Raw genomic sequence first — 18,734 nt, 5'->3', positions numbered from 1 at the left:
ACGTTTCTTATTTAATACAGACTTTCGTCAGAGCCAAGTCAGGTAACAGTTACATGAGAAGATGGTCTGCACACTTATTCTTTCGTAATGCTCGATATGGCATTTCACCTTGTAGCTGCTATTACAGTAGATGTTTTACATATTTGATCATAGTGAGTGCCGCTCTTTGACGACGGCTTGATTACAGAACTTACCTCCTACATGCGTGTACCACATGCTGTCTTACTGCCATTGTACACTTCAGATATACAGTATAAGAATCTAAAACAGAAAGGCTCGCTTGATGTTTATACTGATAAATTAGCTAATCTCTTTCATATTTTAGCAGCTACTGACATGACAAACCTGTACGTGTGGAATGGTTAGTATGGCAGTAAACACTGGATGACTCCAACACTCAGGAGGCTTCCTGCAGTTTAATCTGTCCTCCACATGCTGCGGTCCACTGATCCAACATGGACCAGTCAAGCTCAGCAGGCTAGCTCCGAACCCAGGACACAGGCACCCACTGACGCTCCATCTGCACCCTCTCCAGTAGGACCTGGAGCTCAGCTAAGGCACTGACTGGGTCCTCCTTCACCAGGACATAGTCCACCAAAGGGCCATAGCACTCGTCCATCCGCTCAGCCGAATGTTTCATTTCCTGTAGGTCGTCCTCCTAGTCAGCAAAAGGACAGAGACGTGTTTAAAAAAACAATGCACTCAGTCCTTAAAATCACAGTAATTTTTGCAAAGGCTGCATTAGGACTTTTATGGTGAAGTTGTCCTCCATAACTCACTGTGATCCCTGAGCTGAGTGAGGAAGAGGAGCCAAGTAGTTTCCTTTGACTGTCATAAATGCGAGGCCTCACGAAGATGACATATGGTTTAAACTCGGCAGTACGCAGAGTCTTCAATGCCTGAAAGTGGAAGGAAAAAACAAAACTATTTATTTGCATAATGATACTTTATTACAACCATCAGAGAAAAAAGAAGTGCAACTTCAGACTGTCGTTTCAGTGAGGTTCTCCAGCAGCACAAGAACGGCTGTGATTAGGTACAACTGGCTATCGATGGCATCCATACCACTAATTCATCATGTGCCTGTAGAGTTTACGCTGAAAACTGTTGGTGATATTTTTTATGCCACAGTTTGTCATGTTCATCATAGTATAGTATAGTTTTTACAATATGCTATGCTATATTAGCTTCAGCAAGGTATTTTAGCTGGTTTTCAGCTGTTTTTGTTCAGCTGTTTTTAAAATATGTCATTTTTTGACGTTTTTTGCCATACTATAGCCTTGCATTTTGGGTCAATTTTTCAGCGTGCAATTTTATGCTAGTTGTTTTTGGCCTTTTTTGCAAAATGTTTTGCTATAGCACGCCTTGGCACGCGCTATTTAAAGATTGTTTTCAGCTATGTTTTCAGGTGTTTTTGGAATATGTCATTTTTTCACATTTTTGCCATACTATAGCCTTGCTTTTTGGGTCAATTTTTCAACATGCCGTTTTATGCTGTTTTTGGCCGTTTTTGCAAAATTCTTTGCCATGGCGTGTCTTGGCAGGCTATTTAAAGCACTTTTCAGGTGTTTTCAGGTGTTTTTGCGATAGGTCATTTTTTGACATTTTAGCCATACTATAGCCTTGCTTTTTGGGTCAGTTTTTCGACATGCCCTATTTTATGCTGTTTTTGGCGTTTTTGCCAAATTCTTTGCCATGGCGTCTCTTGGCAGGCTATTTAAAGCACTTTTCAGCTGTGTTCAGCTGTTTTTGGAATATGTCATTTTTTGACATTTTTGCCATACTATAGCCTTGCTTTTTTGGTCAATTTTTTTGACATGCCGTTTTATGCTGTTTTTGGCCGTTTTTGCCAAATTCTTTGCCATGGCGTGTCTTGGCAGGCTATTTAAAGCAGTTTTCAGGTGTTTTCAGGTGTTTTTGCGATAGGTCATTTTTTGACATTTTTGCCATACTATAGCCTTGCTTTTTGGGTCACATTTTCGACATGCTACTTTTTATGGTGTTTTTGGAGGTTTTTGCAAATTCTTTGCTATGGCGTGTCTTGGCAGGCTATTTAAAGGTTGTTTTCAGCTGTTTCAGTGTTTTTGCGATATGTCATTTTTTGACATTTTGCCATAGTATAGCCTTGCTTTTTGGGTCAATTTTTCGACATGCCGTTTTATGCTGTTTGGGCTGTTTTTGCAAATTCTTTGCCATGGCGTGTCTTGGCAGGCTATTAAAGCAGTTTTCAGGTGTTTTCAGGTGTTTTTGCGATAGGTCATTTTTTGACATTTTGCCATACTATAGCCTTGCTTTTTGGGTCACTTTTTCGACATGCCGTTTTATGCTGTTTTTGGCCGTTTTTGCAAATTCTTTGCCATGGCGTATCTTGGCAGGCTATTTAAAGCAGTTTTCAGGTGTTCAGCTGTTTTTGGATATGTCATTTTTTGACATTTTTGCCATACTATAGCCTTGCTTTTTTGGTCATTTTTTCGACATGCCGTTTTTATGCTGTTTTTGGTGTTTTTGCAAAATTCTTTGCCATGGCGTGTCTTGGCAGGCTATTTAAAGCACTTTTCAGGTGTTTTCAGGTGTTTTTGCGATAGGTCATTTTTTGACATTTTAGCCATACTATAGCCTTGCTTTTTGGGTCAATTTTTTCGACATGCTATTTTATGCTGTTTTTGGCTGTTTTTGCAAATTCTATGCCATGGCGTGTCTTGGCAGGCTATTTAAAGTTTTTTCAGTTTTCAGTGTTTTTGGATATGTCATTTTTTGACATTTTGCCATACTATAGCCTTGCTTTTTGGGTCAATTTTTCGACATGCCGTTTTATGCGTTGTTTTTGGCCGTTTTTGCAAAATTCTTTGCCATGGCGTGTCTTGGCAGGCTATTTAAAGCAGTTTTCAGGTGTGTTTTCAGCTGTTTTTGGATATGTCATTTTTTGACATTTTTGCCATACTATAGCCTTGCTTTTTGGTCAATTTTTTCGACATGCCGTTTTATGCTGTTTTTGGCCGTTTTTGCAAAATTCTTTGCCATGGCGTGTCTTGGCAGGCTATTTAAAGCAGTTTTCAGGTGTTTTCAGCTGTTTTTGGATATGTCATTTTTTGACATTTTTGCCATACTATAGCCTTGCTTTTTGGGTCACTTTTTCGACATGCCGTTTTATGCTGTTTTTGGCTGTTTTTGCAAAATTCTTTGCCATGGCGTGTCTTGGCAGGCTATTTTAAAGCACTTTTCAGGTGTTTTCAGTGTTTTTTGCGATAGGTCATTTTTTGACATTTTGCCATACTATAGCCTTGCTTTTTGGGTCACTTTTTTCGACATGCCATTTTATGCTGTTTTTTGGCCGTTTTTGCAAAATTCTTTGCCATGGCGTTCTTGGCAGGCTATTTAAAGCAGTTTTCAGGTGTTTTCAGGTGTTTTTGCGATAGGTCATTTTTTGACATTTTTGCCATACTATAGCCTTGCATTTTCGGTTTTTTCAACATGCTACATTATGGTGTTTTTGGCTGTTTTTGCAACATGCTATGCTATAGCACACCTTGGCATGCGATTTTAGGTAGTTTTCAGCTGTGTTCAGCTGTTTTTGGAATATGTCATTTTTTTCACATTTTTGCCATACTATAGCCTTGCTTTTTGGTCAATTTTTCGACATGCCGTTTTATGCTGTTTTTGGCGTTTTTGCAAATTCTTTGCCATGGCGTGTCTTGGCAGGCTATTTAAAGCATTTTTCAGGTGTTTTCAGCTGTGTTTTCAGGTGTTTTTGCGATAGGTCATTTTTTGACATTTTGCCATACTATAGCCTTGCTTTTTGGGTCACTTTTTTCGACATGCCATTTTTTATGCTGTTTTTGGCTGTTTTTTTTTTTTTGCAAAATTCTTTGCCATGGCGTGTCTTGGCAGGCTATTTAAAGCACTTTTCAGGTGTTTTCAGGTGTTTTTTGCGATAGGTCATTTTTTGACATTTTGCCATACTATAGCCTTGCTTTTTGGGTCAATTTTTCGACATGCTATTTTATGCTGTTTTTGGCTGTTTTTGCAAAATTCTTTGCCATGGCGTGTCTTGGCAGGCTATTTAAAGCAGTTTTCAGGTGTTTTCAGGTGTTTTTGCGATAGGTCATTTTTTGACATTTTGCCATACTATAGCCTTGCTTTTTGGGTCATTTTTCGACATGCCGTTTTATGCTGTTTTTGGCCGTTTTTTTGCAAATTTCTTTGCCATGGCGTATCTTGGCAGGCTATTTAAAGCAGTTTTCAGGTGTGTGTTTTTGCGATAGGTCATTTTTTGACATTTTTGCCATACTATAGCCTTGCTTTTTGGGTCAATTTTTCGACATGCCGTTTTATGCTGTTTTTGGCTGTTTTTGCAAAATTCTTTGCCATGGCGTGTCTTGGCAGGCTATTTAAAGCAGTTTTCAGGTGTTTTCAGGTGTGTTTTTGCGATAGGTCATTTTTTGACATTTTAGCCATACTATAGCCTTGCATTTTTGGTCATCATTTTTTCGACATGCTACATTATGCTGTTTTTGGAGGTTTTTGCAAACATTCTATGCCATAGCACACCTTGGCATGCTATTTTAGGTAGTTTTCAGGTGTTTCAGGTGTTTTTGGAATATGTCATTTTTTCACATTTTTGCCATACTATAGCCTTGCTTTTTGGGTCAATTTTTCGACATGCCGTTTTATGCTGTTTTTGGCCGTTTTTGCAAAATTCTTTGCCATGGCGTGTCTTGGCAGGCTATTTAAAAAGCATTTTTCAGGTGTTTTCAGGTGTTTTTGCGATAGGTCATTTTTTGACATTTTGCCATACTATAGCCTTGCTTTTTGGGTCACTTTTTCGACATGCCGTTTTATGCTGTTTTTGGCCGTTTTTTTGCAAAATTCTTTGCCATGGCGTGTCTTTGGCAGGCTATTTAAAGCACTTTTCAGGTGTTTCAGGTGTTTTTGGAATAGGTCATTTTTTGACATTTTGCCATACTATAGCCTTGCTTTTTGGGTCAATTTTTCGACATGTTTTTGCTGTTTTTGGCTGTTTTTGCAAAATTCTTTGCCATGGCGTGTCTTGGCAGGCTATTTAAAGCAGTTTTCAGGTGTTTTCAGGTGTTTTTGCGATAGGTCATTTTTTGACATTTTTGCCATACTATAGCCTTGCTTTTTGGGTCAATTTTTCGACATGCCGTTTTATGCTGTTTTTGGCTGTTTTTGCAAAATTCTTTGCCATGGCACACCTTGGCAGGCTATTTAAAGTTTTCAGGTGTTTTCAGGTGTTTTTTGCGATAGGTCATTTTTTTGACATTTTTGCCATACTATAGCCTTGCTTTTTGGGTCAATTTTTCGACATGCCGTTTTATGCTGTTTTTGGGCTGTTGTTTTTGCAAAATTCTTTGCCATGGCGTGTCTTGGCAGGCTATTTAAAGCAGTTTTCAGGTGTTTTCAGGTGTTTTTGCAATAGGTCATTTTTTGACATTTTGCCATACTATAGCCTTGCTTTTTTGGGTCAGTTTTTTGACATGCCTATTTTATGCTGTTTTTGGCCGTTTTTTTTTGCAAAATTCTTTGCCATGGCGTATCTTGGCAGGCTATTTAAAGCAGTTTTCAGGTGTTTTTAGGTGTTTTTTGCGATAGGTCATTTTTTTGACATTTTAGCCATACTATAGCCTTGCTTTTTGGGTCAATTTTTCGACATGCCGTTTTATGCTGTTTTTGGCTGTTTTTGCAAATTCTTTGCCATGGCGTGTCTTGGCAGGCTATTTAAAGCAGTTTTCAGGTGTTTTCAGGTGTTTTTGCGATAGGTCATTTTTTGACATTTTTGCCATACTATAGCCTTGCTTTTTGGGTCAATTTTTCGACATGCCGTTTTATGCTGTTTTTGGCCGTTTTTGCCAAATTCTTTGCCATGGCGTGTCTTGGCAGGCTATTTAAAGTATGCAACTATGCAATGGCATGGCTTGGCAAGGTATTTTAGCTGGTTTTCAGCTGTTTTCAGCTGTTTTTAGAACATGTCATATTTTCACATTTTTGCTGACTTGCATTTTCGGTGCAAAGAACAGGAAACTACATGCGGAGGGGTGGAAACTCCCCTACAACAGGAGAAGGAAGCTTCTACTCACACCTACCAGCCCATTGCCAGCAAATGAGGAGAGATGGACAGTGGAGAGTGATGAGAAGACAGAACTCCAGATAAAGACGAACAGCACAATTTGTGTGGGTTCTTCGGACTTCGTTGGACTTTCCTTGCTTCTGCGTTATCTCACTTAGACCTTGTGTAAGACTGTATATATGTAGCTTCTGAAATAGGGAGCATTGTTTTTGATTTACGCGTTTAACATATTTGTCTTTGAATAAAACCTGCCAGCAGTTTTAATCTTTTTTTAACCATCCTTGGGTGTTTTTGCATGTTCAAAAAATGCTGAATACCACTTAGAAAAGCATGTAGGGGTATGTTTTAATAACAGTGTTGAAAAAACATCCAAAACCAGCCCAAAAGCTTATAAAAAATAACATGTTGTGAAAATTACATGAAAAGCAAGGCCAGAATGTCAAAATTTGACAAGTCCAACAGCTGAAAACACCTCAAAACAGCATAAAATAGCGTGCTGAGACGCGCCATAGCATTAGAACGTCCAAATATGTCCCAAAACACCTTAATATAGCATGTTGAAAAAATGGCCGAGAAAGCAAGGCTATATAGTATGGCAAAAATGTCAAAAAATGACCCGTCCAAAAAACAGCTGAAAACACCTCAAAACAGCATAAAATAGCGTGCTGAGACGCGCCATAGCATTAGAGAACGTCCAAATATGTCCAAAAACACCTTAATATAGCATGTTGAAAAAATGGCCGAGAAAGCAAGGCTATAGTATGGCAAAAATGTCAAAAAATGACCCGTCCAAAAAACAGCTGAAAACACCTCAAAACAGCATAAAATAGCGTGCTGAGACACGCCATAGCATTAGAACGTCCAAATATGGCCCAAAAACACCTTAATATAGCATGTTGAAAAAATGGCGAGAGAAAGCAAGGCTATAGTATGGCAAAAATGTCAAAAAATGACCCGTCCAAAAAACAGCTGAAAACACCTCAAAACAGCATAAAATAGCGTGCTGAGACGCGCCATAGCATTAGAACGTTCCAAATATGTCCCAAAAACACCTTAATATAGCATGTTGAAAAAATGGCCGAGAAAGCAGCAGGCTATAGTATGGCAAAAATGTCAAAAAATGACCCGTCCAAAAAACAGCTGAAAACACCTCAAAACAGCATAAAATAGCGTGCTGAGACGCGCCATAGCATTAGAACGTCCAAATATGTCCCAAAAACACCTTAATATAGCATGTTGAAAAAATGGCCGAGAAAGCAAGGCTATAGTATGGCAAAAATGTCAAAAAATGACCCGTCCAAAAAACAGCTGAAAACACCTCAAAACAGCATAAATAGCGTGCTGAGATGCGCCATAGCATTAGAACGTCCAAATATGTCCCAAAACACCTTAATATAGCATGTTGAAAAAATGGCCGAGAAAGCAAGGCTATAGTATGGCAAAAATGTCAAAAAATGACCCGTCCAAAAAACAGCTGAAAACACCTCAAAACAGCATAAAATAGCGTGCTGAGACGCGCCATAGCATTAGAACGTCCAAATATGTCCAAAAAAACACCTTAATATAGCATGTTGAAAAAATGGCCGAGAAAGCAAGGCTATAGTATGGCAAAAATGTCAAAAAATGACCCGTCCAAAAAACAGCTGAAAACACCTCAAAACAGCATAAAATAGCGTGCTGAGACGCGCCATAGCATTAGAACGTCCAAATATGTCCCAAAACACCTTAATATAGCATGTTGAAAAAATGGCCGAGAAAGCAAGGCTATAGTATGGCAAAAATGTCAAAAAATGACCCGTCCAAAAAAAAACAGCTGAAAACACCTCAAAACAGCATAAAATAGCGTGCTGAGACGCGCCATAGCATTAGAACGTCCAAATATGTCCCAAAAACACTTAATATAGCATGTTGAAAAAATGGCCGAGAAAGCAAGGCTATAGTATGGCAAAAATGTCAAAAAATGACCCGTCCAAAAAACAGCTGAAAACACCTCAAAACAGCATAAAATAGCGTGCTGAGACGCGCCATAGCATTAGAACGTCAAATATGTCCCAAAAACACCTTAATATAGCATGTTGAAAAAATGGCCGAGAAAGCAAGGCTATAGTATGGCAAAAATGTCAAAAAATGACCCGTCCAAAAAACAGCTGAAAACACCTCAAAACAGCATAAAATAGCGTGCTGAGACGCGCCATAGCATTAGAACGTCCAAATATGTCCAAAAACACCTTAATATAGCATGTTGAAAAAATGGCCGAGAAAGCAAGGCTATAGTATGGCAAAAATGTCAAAAAATGACCCGTCCAAAAAACAGCTGAAAACACCTCAAAACAGCATAAAATAGCGTGCTGAGACGCGCCATAGCATTAGAACGTCCAAATATGTCCCAAAAACACTTAATATAGCATGTTGAAAAAATGGCCGAGAAAGCAAGGCTATAGTATGGCAAAAATGTCAAAAAATGACCCGTCCAAAAAACAGCTGAAAACACCTCAAAACAGCATAAAATAGCGTGCTGAGACGCGCCATAGCATTAGAACGTCCAAATATGTCCAAAAACACCTTAATATAGCATGTTGAAAAAATGGCCGAGAAAGCAAGGCTATAGTATGGCAAAAATGTCAAAAAATGACCCGTCCCAAAAAACAGCTGAAAACACCTCAAAACAGCATAAAATAGCGTGCTGAGAGACGCCATAGCATTAGAACGTCCAAATATGTCCAAAAACACCTTAATATAGCATGTTGAAAAAATGGCCGAGAAAGCAAGGCTATAGTATGGCAAAAATGTCAAAAAATGACCCGTCCAAAAAACAGCTGAAAACACCTCAAAACAGCATAAAATAGCGTGCTGAGACGCGCCATAGCATTAGAACGTCAAATATGTCCAAAAACACCTTAATATAGCATGTTGAAAAAATGGCCGAGAAAGCAAGGCTATAGTATGGCAAAAATGTCAAAAAATGACCCGTCCAAAAAACAGCTGAAAACACCTCAAAACAGCATAAAATAGCGTGCTGAGACGCGCCATAGCATTAGAACGTCCAAATATGGTCCAAAAACACCTTAATATAGCATGTTGAAAAAATGGCCGAGAAAGCAAGGCTATAGTATGGCAAAAATGTCAAAAAATGACCCGTCCAAAAAACAGCTGAAAACACCTCAAAACAGCATAAAAAATTGCGTGCTGAGACGCGCCATAGCATTAGAACGTCCAAATATGTCCAAAAACACCTTAATATAGCATGTTGAAAAAAAAATGGCCGAGAAAGCAAGGCTATAGTATGGCAAAAATGTCAAAAAATGACCCGTCCAAAAAACAGCTGAAAACACCTCAAAACAGCATAAAATAGCGTGCTGAGACGCGCCATAGCATTAGAACGTCCCAAATATGTCCCAAAAACACCTTAATATAGCATGTTGAAAAAATGGCCGAGAAAGCAAGGCTATAGTATGGCAAAAATGTCAAAAAATGACCCGTCCAAAAAACAGCTGAAAACACCTCAAAACAGCATAAAATAGCGTGCTGAGACGCGCCATAGCATTAGAACGTCCAAATATGTCCCAAAACACCTTAATATAGCATGTTGAAAAAATGGCCGAGAAAGCAAGGCTATAGTATGGCAAAAATGTCAAAAAATGACCCGTCCAAAAAACAGCTGAAAACACCTCAAAACAGCATAAAATAGCGTGCTGAGACGCGCCATAGCATTAGAACGTCCAAATATGTCCAAAAACACCTTAATATAGCATGTTGAAAAAATGGCCGAGAAAGCAAGGCTATAGTATGGCAAAAATGTCAAAAAATGACCCGTCCAAAAAACAGCTGAAAACACCTCAAAACAGCATAAAATAGCGTGCTGAGACGCGCCATAGCATTAGAACGTCCAAATATGTCCAAAAACACCTTAATATAGCATGTTGAAAAAATGGCCGAGAAAGCAAGGCTATAGTATGGCAAAAATGTCAAAAAATGACCCGTCCAAAAAAAACAGCTGAAAACACCTCAAAACAGCATAAAATAGCGTGCTGAGACGCGCCATAGCATTAGAACGTCCAAATATGTCCCAAAACACCTTAATATAGCATGTTGAAAAATGGCCGAGAAAGCAAGGCTATAGTATGGCAAAAATGTCAAAAAATGACCCGTCCAAAAAACAGCTGAAAACACCTCAAAACAGCATAAAATAGCGTGCTGAGACGCGCCATAGCATTAGAACGTCCAAATATGTCCCAAAACACCTTTAATATAGCATGTTGAAAAAATGGCCGAGAAAGCAAGGCTATAGTATGGCAAAAATGTCAAAAAATGACCCGTCCAAAAAACAGCTGAAAACACCTCAAAACAGCATAAAATAGCGTGCTGAGACGCGCCATAGCATTAGAACGTCCAAATATGTCCCAAAACACCTTAATATAGCATGTTGAAAAAATGGCCGAGAAAGCAAGGCTATAGTATGGCAAAAATGTCAAAAAATGACCCGTCCAAAAAAACAGCTGAAAACACCTCAAAACAGCATAAAATAGCGTGCTGAGACGCGCCATAGCATTAGAACGTCCAAATATGTCCCAAAACACCTTAATATAGCATGTTGAAAAAATGGCCGAGAAAGCAAGGCTATAGTATGGCAAAAATGTCAAAAAATGACCCGTCCAAAAAACAGCTGAAAACACCTCAAAACAGCATAAAATAGCGTGCTGAGACGCGCCATAGCATTAGAACGTCCAAATATGTCCCAAAACACCTTAATATAGCATGTTGAAAAAATGGCCGAGAAAGCAAGGCTATAGTATGGCAAAAATGTCAAAAAATGACCCGTCCAAAAAAACAGCTGAAAACACCTCAAAACAGCATAAAATAGCGTGCTGAGACGCGCCATAGCATTAACGTCCAAATATGTCCCAAAAACACCTTAATATAGCATGTTGAAAAAATGGCCGAGAAAGCAAGGCTATAGTATGGCAAAAATGTCAAAAAATGACCCGTCCAAAAAACAGCTGAAAACACCTCAAAACAGCATAAAATAGCGTGCTGAGACGCGCCATAGCATTAGAATGTCCAAATATATGTCCCAAAACACCTAATAATATAGCATGTTGAAAAAATGGCCGAGAAAGCAAGGCTATAGTATGGCAAAAATGTCAAAAAATGACCCGTCCAAAAAACAGCTGAAAACACCTCAAAACAGCATAAAATAGCGTGCTGAGACGCGCCATAGCATTAGAACGTCCAAATATGTCCCAAAACACCTTAATATAGCATGTTGAAAAAATGGCCGAGAAAGCAAGGCTATAGTATGGCAAAAATGTCAAAAAATGACCCGTCCAAAAAACAGCTGAAAACACCTCAAAACAGCATAAAATAGCGTGCTGAGACGCGCCATAGCATTAGAACGTCCAAATATGTCCCAAAACACCTTAATATAGCATGTTGAAAAAATGGCCGAGAAAGCAAGGCTATAGTATGGCAAAAATGTCAAAAAATGACCCGTCCAAAAAACAGCTGAAAACACCTCAAAACAGCATAAAATAGCGTGCTGAGACGCGCCATAGCATTAGAACGTCCAAATATGTCCCAAAACACCTTAATATAGCATGTTGAAAAAATGGCCGAGAAAGCAAGGCTATAGTATGGCAAAAATGTCAAAAAATGACCCGTCCAAAAAAACAGCTGAAAAACACCTCAAAACAGCATAAAATAGCGTGCTGAGACGCGCCATAGCATTAGAACGTCCAAATATGTCCCAAAAACACCTTAATATAGCATGTTGAAAAAATGGCCGAGAAAGCAAGGCTATAGTATGGCAAAAATGTCAAAAAATGACCCGTCCAAAAAACAGCTGAAAACACCTCAAAACAGCATAAAATAGCGTGCTGAGACGCGCCATAGCATTAGAACGTCCAAATATGTCCAAAAACACCTTAATATAGCATGTTGAAAAAATGGCCGAGAAAGCAAGGCTATAGTATGGCAAAAATGTCAAAAAATGACCCGTCCAAAAAACAGCTGAAAACACCTCAAAACAGCATAAAATAGCGTGCTGAGACGCGCCATAGCATTAGAACGTCCAAATATGTCCCAAAACACCTTAATATAGCATGTTGAAAAAATGGCCGAGAAAGCAAGGCTATAGTATGGCAAAAATGTCAAAAAATGACCCGTCCAAAAAACAGCTGAAAACACCTCAAAACAGCATAAAATAGCGTGCTGAGACGCGCCATAGCATTAGAACGTCCAAATATCCCAAAACACCTTAATATAGCATGTTGAAAAAATGGCCGAGAAAGCAAGGCTATAGTATGGCAAAAATGTCAAAAAATGACCCGTCCAAAAAACAGCTGAAAACACCTCAAAACAGCATAAAATAGCGTGCTGAGACGCGCCATAGCATTAGAACGTCCAAAATGTCCCAAAACACCTTAATATAGCATGTTGAAAAAATGGCCGAGAAAGCAAGGCTATAGTATGGCAAAAATGTCAAAAAATGACCCGTCCAAAAAAACAGCTGAAAACACCTCAAAACAGCATAAAATAGCGTGCTGAGACGCGCCATAGCATTAGAACGTCCAAATATGTCCCAAAACACCTTAATATAGCATGTTGAAAAAATGGCCGAGAAAGCAAGGCTATAGTATGGCAAAAATGTCAAAAAATGACCCGTCCAAAAAACAGCTGAAAACACCTCAAAACAGCATAAAATAGCGTGCTGAGACGCGCCATAGCATTAGAACGTCCAAAATATGTCCCAAAAACACCTTAATATAGCATGTTGAAAAAATGGCCGAGAAAGCAAGGCTATAGTATGGCAAAAATGTCAAAAAATGACCCGTCCAAAAAACAGCTGAAAACACCTCAAAACAGCATAAAATAGCGTGCTGAGACGCGCCATAGCATTAGAACGTCCAAATATGTCCAAAAACACCTTAATATAGCATGTTGAAAAAATGGCCGAGAAAGCAAGGCTATAGTATGGCAAAAATGTCAAAAAATGACCCGTCCAAAAAACAGCTGAAAACACCTCAAAACAGCATAAAATAGCGTGCTGAGACGCGCCATAGCATTAGAACGTCCAAATATGTCCAAAAACACCTTAATATAGCATGTTGAAAAAATGGCCGAGAAAGCAAGGCTATAGTATGGCAAAAATGTCAAAAAATGACCCGTCCAAAAAACAGCTGAAAACACCTCAAAACAGCATAAAATAGCGTGCTGAAACACGCCATAGCATTAGAACGTCCAAATATGGCCAAAAACACCTTAATATAGCATGTTGAAAAAATGACGAGAAAGCAAGGCTATAGTATGGCAAAAATGTCAAAAAATGACCTGTCCAAAAAACAGCTGAAAACACCTCAAAACAGCATAAAATAGCGTGCTGAGACGCGCCATAGCATTAGAACGTTCAAATATGTCCCAAAACACCTTAATATAGCATGTTGAAAAAATGGCCGAGAAAGCAAGGCTATAGTATGGCAAAAATGTCAAAAAATGACCCGTCCAAAAAACAGCTGAAAACACCTCAAAACAGCATAAAATAGCGTGCTGAGACGCGCCATAGCATTAGAACGTCCAAATATGTCCCAAAACACCTTAATATATAGCATGTTGAAAAAATGGCCGAGAAAGCAAGGCTATAGTATGGCAAAAATGTCAAAAAATGACCCGTCCAAAAAACAGCTGAAAACACCTCAAAACAGCATAAAATAGCGTGCTGAGACGCGCCATAGCATTAGAACGTCCAAATATGTCCAAAAACACCTTAATATAGCATGTTGAAAAAATGGCCGAGAAAGCAAGGCTATAGTATGGCAAAAATGTCAAAAAATGACCCGTCCAAAAAACAGCTGAAAACACCTCAAAACAGCATAAAATAGCGTGCTGAGACGCGCCATAGCATTAGAATGTCCAAATATGTCCCAAAACACCTTAATATAGCATGTTGAAAAAATGCCGAGAAAGCAAGGCTATAGTATGGCAAAAATGTCAAAAAATGACCTGTCCAAAAAACAGCTGAAAACACCTCAAAACAGCATAAAATAGCGTGCTGAAACACGCCATAGCATTAGAACGTTTAAATATGGCCAAAAACACCTTAATATAGCATGTTGAAAAAATGACCGAGAAAGCAAGGCTATAGTATGGCAAAAATGTCAAAAAATGACCTGTCCAAAAAACAACTGAAAAACACTTCAAAACAGCATAAAATAGCGTGCTGAGAAACGCCATAGCATTAGAACGTCCAAATATGGCCAAAAACACCTTAATATAGCATGTTGAAAAAATGACCGAGAAAGCAAGGCTATAGTATGGCAAAATGTCAAAATGTCAAAAAATGACCTGTCCAAAAAACACTGAAAACACTCAAAACAGCATAAAATAGCGTGCTGAGAAACGCCATAGCATTAGAACGTCCAAATATGGCCAAAAACACCTTAATATAGCATGTTGAAAAAATGACCGAAAAAGCAAGGCTATAGTATGGCAAAAATGTCAAAAAATGACCCGTCCAAAAAACAGCTGAAAACACCTCAAAACAGCATAAAAGAGCATGCTGAGACACGCCATAGCATTAGAACGTTTAAATATGGCCAAAAACACCTTAATATACAATGTTGAAAAAATGACCAAAAAAGCAAGGCTATAGTATGGCAAAAATTTCAAAAAATAACCTGTCCAAAAAACAGCTGAAAACACCTCAAAACAGCATAAAATAGCGTGCTGAGACACGCCATAGCATTAGAACGTTTAAAATATGGCCAAAAACACCTTACTAGCATGTTGGAAAAAAAATGACAGAGAAAGCAAGGCTATAGTATGGCAAAAATGTCAAAAAATGACCTGTCCAAAAAACAGCTGAAAACACCTCAAAACAGCATAAAATAGCATGCTGAGACGCGCCATAGCATTAGAACGTCCAAATATGTCCAAAAACACCTTAATATACAATGTTGAAAAAATGACCAAAAAAGCAAGGCTATAGTATGGCAAAAATTTCAAAAAATAACCTGTCCAAAAAACAGCTGAAAACACCTCAAAACAGCATAAAAGAGCGTGCTGAAACACGCCATAGCATTAGAATGTTTAAATATGGCCAAAAACACCTTACTATAGCATGTTGAAAAAATGACCAAGAAAGCAAGGCTATAGTATGGCAAAAATGTCAAAAAATGACCTGTCCAAAAAACATCTGAAAACACCTCAAAACAGCATAAAAGAGCATGCTGAGACACGCCATAGCATTAGAACGTTTAAATATGGCCCAAAAACACCTTACTATCGCATGTTGAAAAAATGACCGAGAAAGCAAGGCTATAGTATGGCAAAATGTCAAAATGTCAAAAAATGACCTGTCCAAAACCAGCTGAAAAAAACACTTCAAAACAGCATAAAATAGCGTGCTGAGACACGCCATAGCATTAGAACGTTTAAATATGGCCAAAAACACCTCGATATAGCATGTTGAAAAAATGACCGAAAAAGCAAGGCTATAGTATGGCAAAAATGATCAAAAAATGACCCGTCCAAAAAACAGCTGAAAACACCTCAAAAAAGCATAAAATAGCGTGCTGAAACACACCATAGCATTAGAACGTTTAAATATGGCCAAAAACACCTTAATATACAATGTTGAAAAAATGACCAAAAAAGCAAGGCTATAGTATGGCAAAATATCAAAATGTCAAAAAATGACCCGTCCAAAAAACAGCTGAAAACACTTCAAAACAGCATAAAATAGCGTGCTGAGACACGCCATAGCATTAGAACGTCCAAATATGGCCAAAAACACCTTAATGTGGCATGTTGAAAAAATGACCGAAAAAGCAAGGCTATAGTATGGCAAAAATGTCAAAAAATCACCTGTCCAAAAAACAGCTGAAAACACCTCAAAACAGCAGAAAATAGCGTGCTGAGACACGCCATAGCATTAGAACGTTCAAATATGGCCAAAAACACCTCGATATAGCATGTTGAAAAAAATGACAGAAAAAGCAAGGCTATAGTATGGCAAAAATGTCAAAAAAATGACCTGTATGGCATACACATTCTACAATCATCAAGAATTTTATGATGACTTTATCACATACTATGATTATGATAGCATGACTATACTATTTTTTTCGCATGCTATTTTATTACTTTTTTTTAAATGACTGTTTTTAACACACTATGTTATAAAATTTTCTGACTTTTTAAAATTAATTTTTGTGGCATATTATAATAAAATAAAAATAAAATAAAATAATAAAATAGAAATGTGTTATTATTTTCATGGCATAAAAAATGTGAATTCATACGATATACATGACATTTTTTATGACATACTATACCTAGACTTTTTAATGACAATTTCAATGCAATACCATAACATTACATTTTTCATTTTTATGGCGTACTGTATTATGAACTTTTATGATACACTATGACTATTTTACCTGTATTTATGGAACTATTTTGTAGAATTTTATTACTTGTTATGGTAAACCATACAGTGAATTATTATGAAATAATCCACTGTGACATTTTATTTTCATACTTTTCTTGGCATATCATACCATGACATTTTTTAGGACACTTTTGTGGCATACCTTATTATTAAATTTTTATGGCATGCTATATCAGACTCATAACAGTTTTCATGGGTATACTATATATACAAAACTATGTCATTTTTCATGATGTAATATACTGTGAGTTTTGTTTTTTGGTAATGTATTTTCTGTTCTGCAATAATTTATATCCCTTCTGTTGCATTCTGTATTAACTATCAGGGATTTTACTGAGACAGATGAAATGTGTTACAGTAATGTCACTGTGATAAAATAAAGCATCTGTGACAATCTAGATAATATTTTGCATTTTTTAATGATTCCGATTTCTTCTTTCTGTCTCTGGATTTTGTTCCACGTAAATCACATATATCATATATTGGACCCTATGTCTATGCATGCTCCTGTGAAAGTTTTTCAGGACAGATTCTTGCACATTTATCAAATCTCAAGTATAGGTACTTGTCAAGTAATGCAATTGTAATCAGACGTGTATTTGGTTGGCGGTGCTGCATGTCAGTTTTTATACTTACATCTGGTTGCACATCCACCAGACAGACCTTGTTTTGATCCAAAACTCTGTGAATGGACTCCAAACTGGTGCCATAAAGATTATCTTTATATTCCCCGTATTCAATAAACCTGCAAGATACAGCGCCAACAACAATTTATTATACAAACCATTTGTTGCCCTTAATTGGTTTACAAGATATAATATCCAGCGTCCAATACTTACTTCCCATTCTGAATGTCTGCCTCAAAAGCCGCTTTGGTGATGAAGTGATACTCCACTCCTTCTCTCTCATTACACTTCCTGGCTCGAGTGGTGTCTTCAGGTCACATGTTCAAACACACCCAAGATGAAGAAGAAAAGGGGGGGGGGTAAACACTTTCTAGTAAGAATACAAAACAAATGCTAACATAATGCATAACTACAGTATGAGTCATGGCATTGTCTTAACCATGCATTTGATTACCTCCTCTAAAAATATAGATACTCATCTTTTAGATCAAATTGAGAGCTGGAGTAGAATATTTCAAACCTGGGGTAAATGTTTGCATTAATGAATTGTGGGATATTTGTTGATTGATAATCCATTAAAGGGAATTTAATTTACAACCAGCTCTGTGATATTGTGTGTGGGCATGGGCAGGAAGCTCCAGGTGCTGGCAGCACAGGGGGAAGCCAAAACACCATTAATCTGCACCCAATGCCATGACAAAGAGTCAGTTAAAAATCTGCAAAAGTTTCCCTTTTACTCGTCACACAAACTCATAGTAACTCACAGAGATAGTCCATAAATTACTCATGCCATGTTTTGTTGACTTCGTGAAGAAAATGTTTTTCTTGTAGGCCTCCCTGGTGAACTAAGTTCAAGCCTCATATATTCATTCATATGCTCAGTGCTTCCCCAACACATGCATTTTTGCCAAGACCTTAGAGTATAAAATTTAAGTGAGAGTGAATCTATGCTCTCTTCAAGTCAGATTCCTTTGAAAAAGAAAAAAACAAAAACTTACATCGCTGAACACAGGAGCTGCAGGTCTTGGTGTTTTCAAGGGTTAAATCAGTTTCACCAAAGTTACATAAATAATGTAAACAATCTACAAATTGTGGAAGCAGTAGACCAGCAGCTTCTGTGTTAGATGCGGTAAAATTACTGTTTTTGCAGTGACATTTGGATTATTCTGTAAAAGTAATGTGAGACTTTGTAAAAGGATGTTTTAATATAGTTTTGCTGTTGTTGAATGTTAAATCATATTACTATAATTCATTAAGAATTCAACCTGAACATGAGATGAGCAATTGATCAACCAAGAGGCAATTTGGGGATAAAATATCCCTTTAACCACCAAAAAAAAAATACAAATCCCTCATGCATATTCAATGTGAGAGTAGGATTTAAGAATGGGTAATATTTAAAAAGGAAAAAGACTTACGAGGCACAGCCAAACCATAACGCCGAGGATTTTCAGCGATAACTTTCTGTTTAAGCTCAGTGATCCGAGCTCCCAGGGAACCTGTGACCATAAATTTACAGAATAAAAAAACTGAATAGACAAATGATACAACACAAAACATCTGCATGCAGAGGGACTTC

The 18,734-nt window shown here is 37.7% G+C and overlaps 1 protein-coding gene across 6 annotated transcripts in view; it reads right to left on the bottom strand.

Annotated features, from left to right (window-relative positions):
• Nucleotides 1-26: 26 nt before the first annotated feature.
• The window catches only part of LOC121958621 (MAGUK p55 subfamily member 3-like), a 31,952-nt gene continuing 13,244 nt past the window's right edge, over nucleotides 27-18,734 (bottom strand). For all 6 annotated transcript variants that reach the window (XM_042507668.1, XM_042507671.1, XM_042507673.1 and 3 more), the window contains 5 exons: nucleotides 18,574-18,654; nucleotides 17,369-17,462; nucleotides 17,166-17,274; nucleotides 780-899; nucleotides 27-658 (listed from right to left, as the gene is read on the bottom strand). In XM_042507668.1, the coding sequence (XP_042363602.1) occupies nucleotides 479-658; nucleotides 780-899; nucleotides 17,166-17,274; nucleotides 17,369-17,462; nucleotides 18,574-18,654 (584 nt within the window). In that variant the 3' untranslated portion in view covers nucleotides 27-478. The remainder of the gene's footprint in view (nucleotides 659-779; nucleotides 900-17,165; nucleotides 17,275-17,368; nucleotides 17,463-18,573; nucleotides 18,655-18,734) is intronic.

Source organism: Plectropomus leopardus, chromosome 19, assembly GCF_008729295.1.
Source record: "Plectropomus leopardus isolate mb chromosome 19, YSFRI_Pleo_2.0, whole genome shotgun sequence".
Lineage (NCBI taxonomy): Eukaryota > Metazoa > Chordata > Actinopteri > Perciformes > Serranidae > Plectropomus > Plectropomus leopardus.
This window is presented reverse-complemented; position numbering and strand designations above follow the sequence as displayed.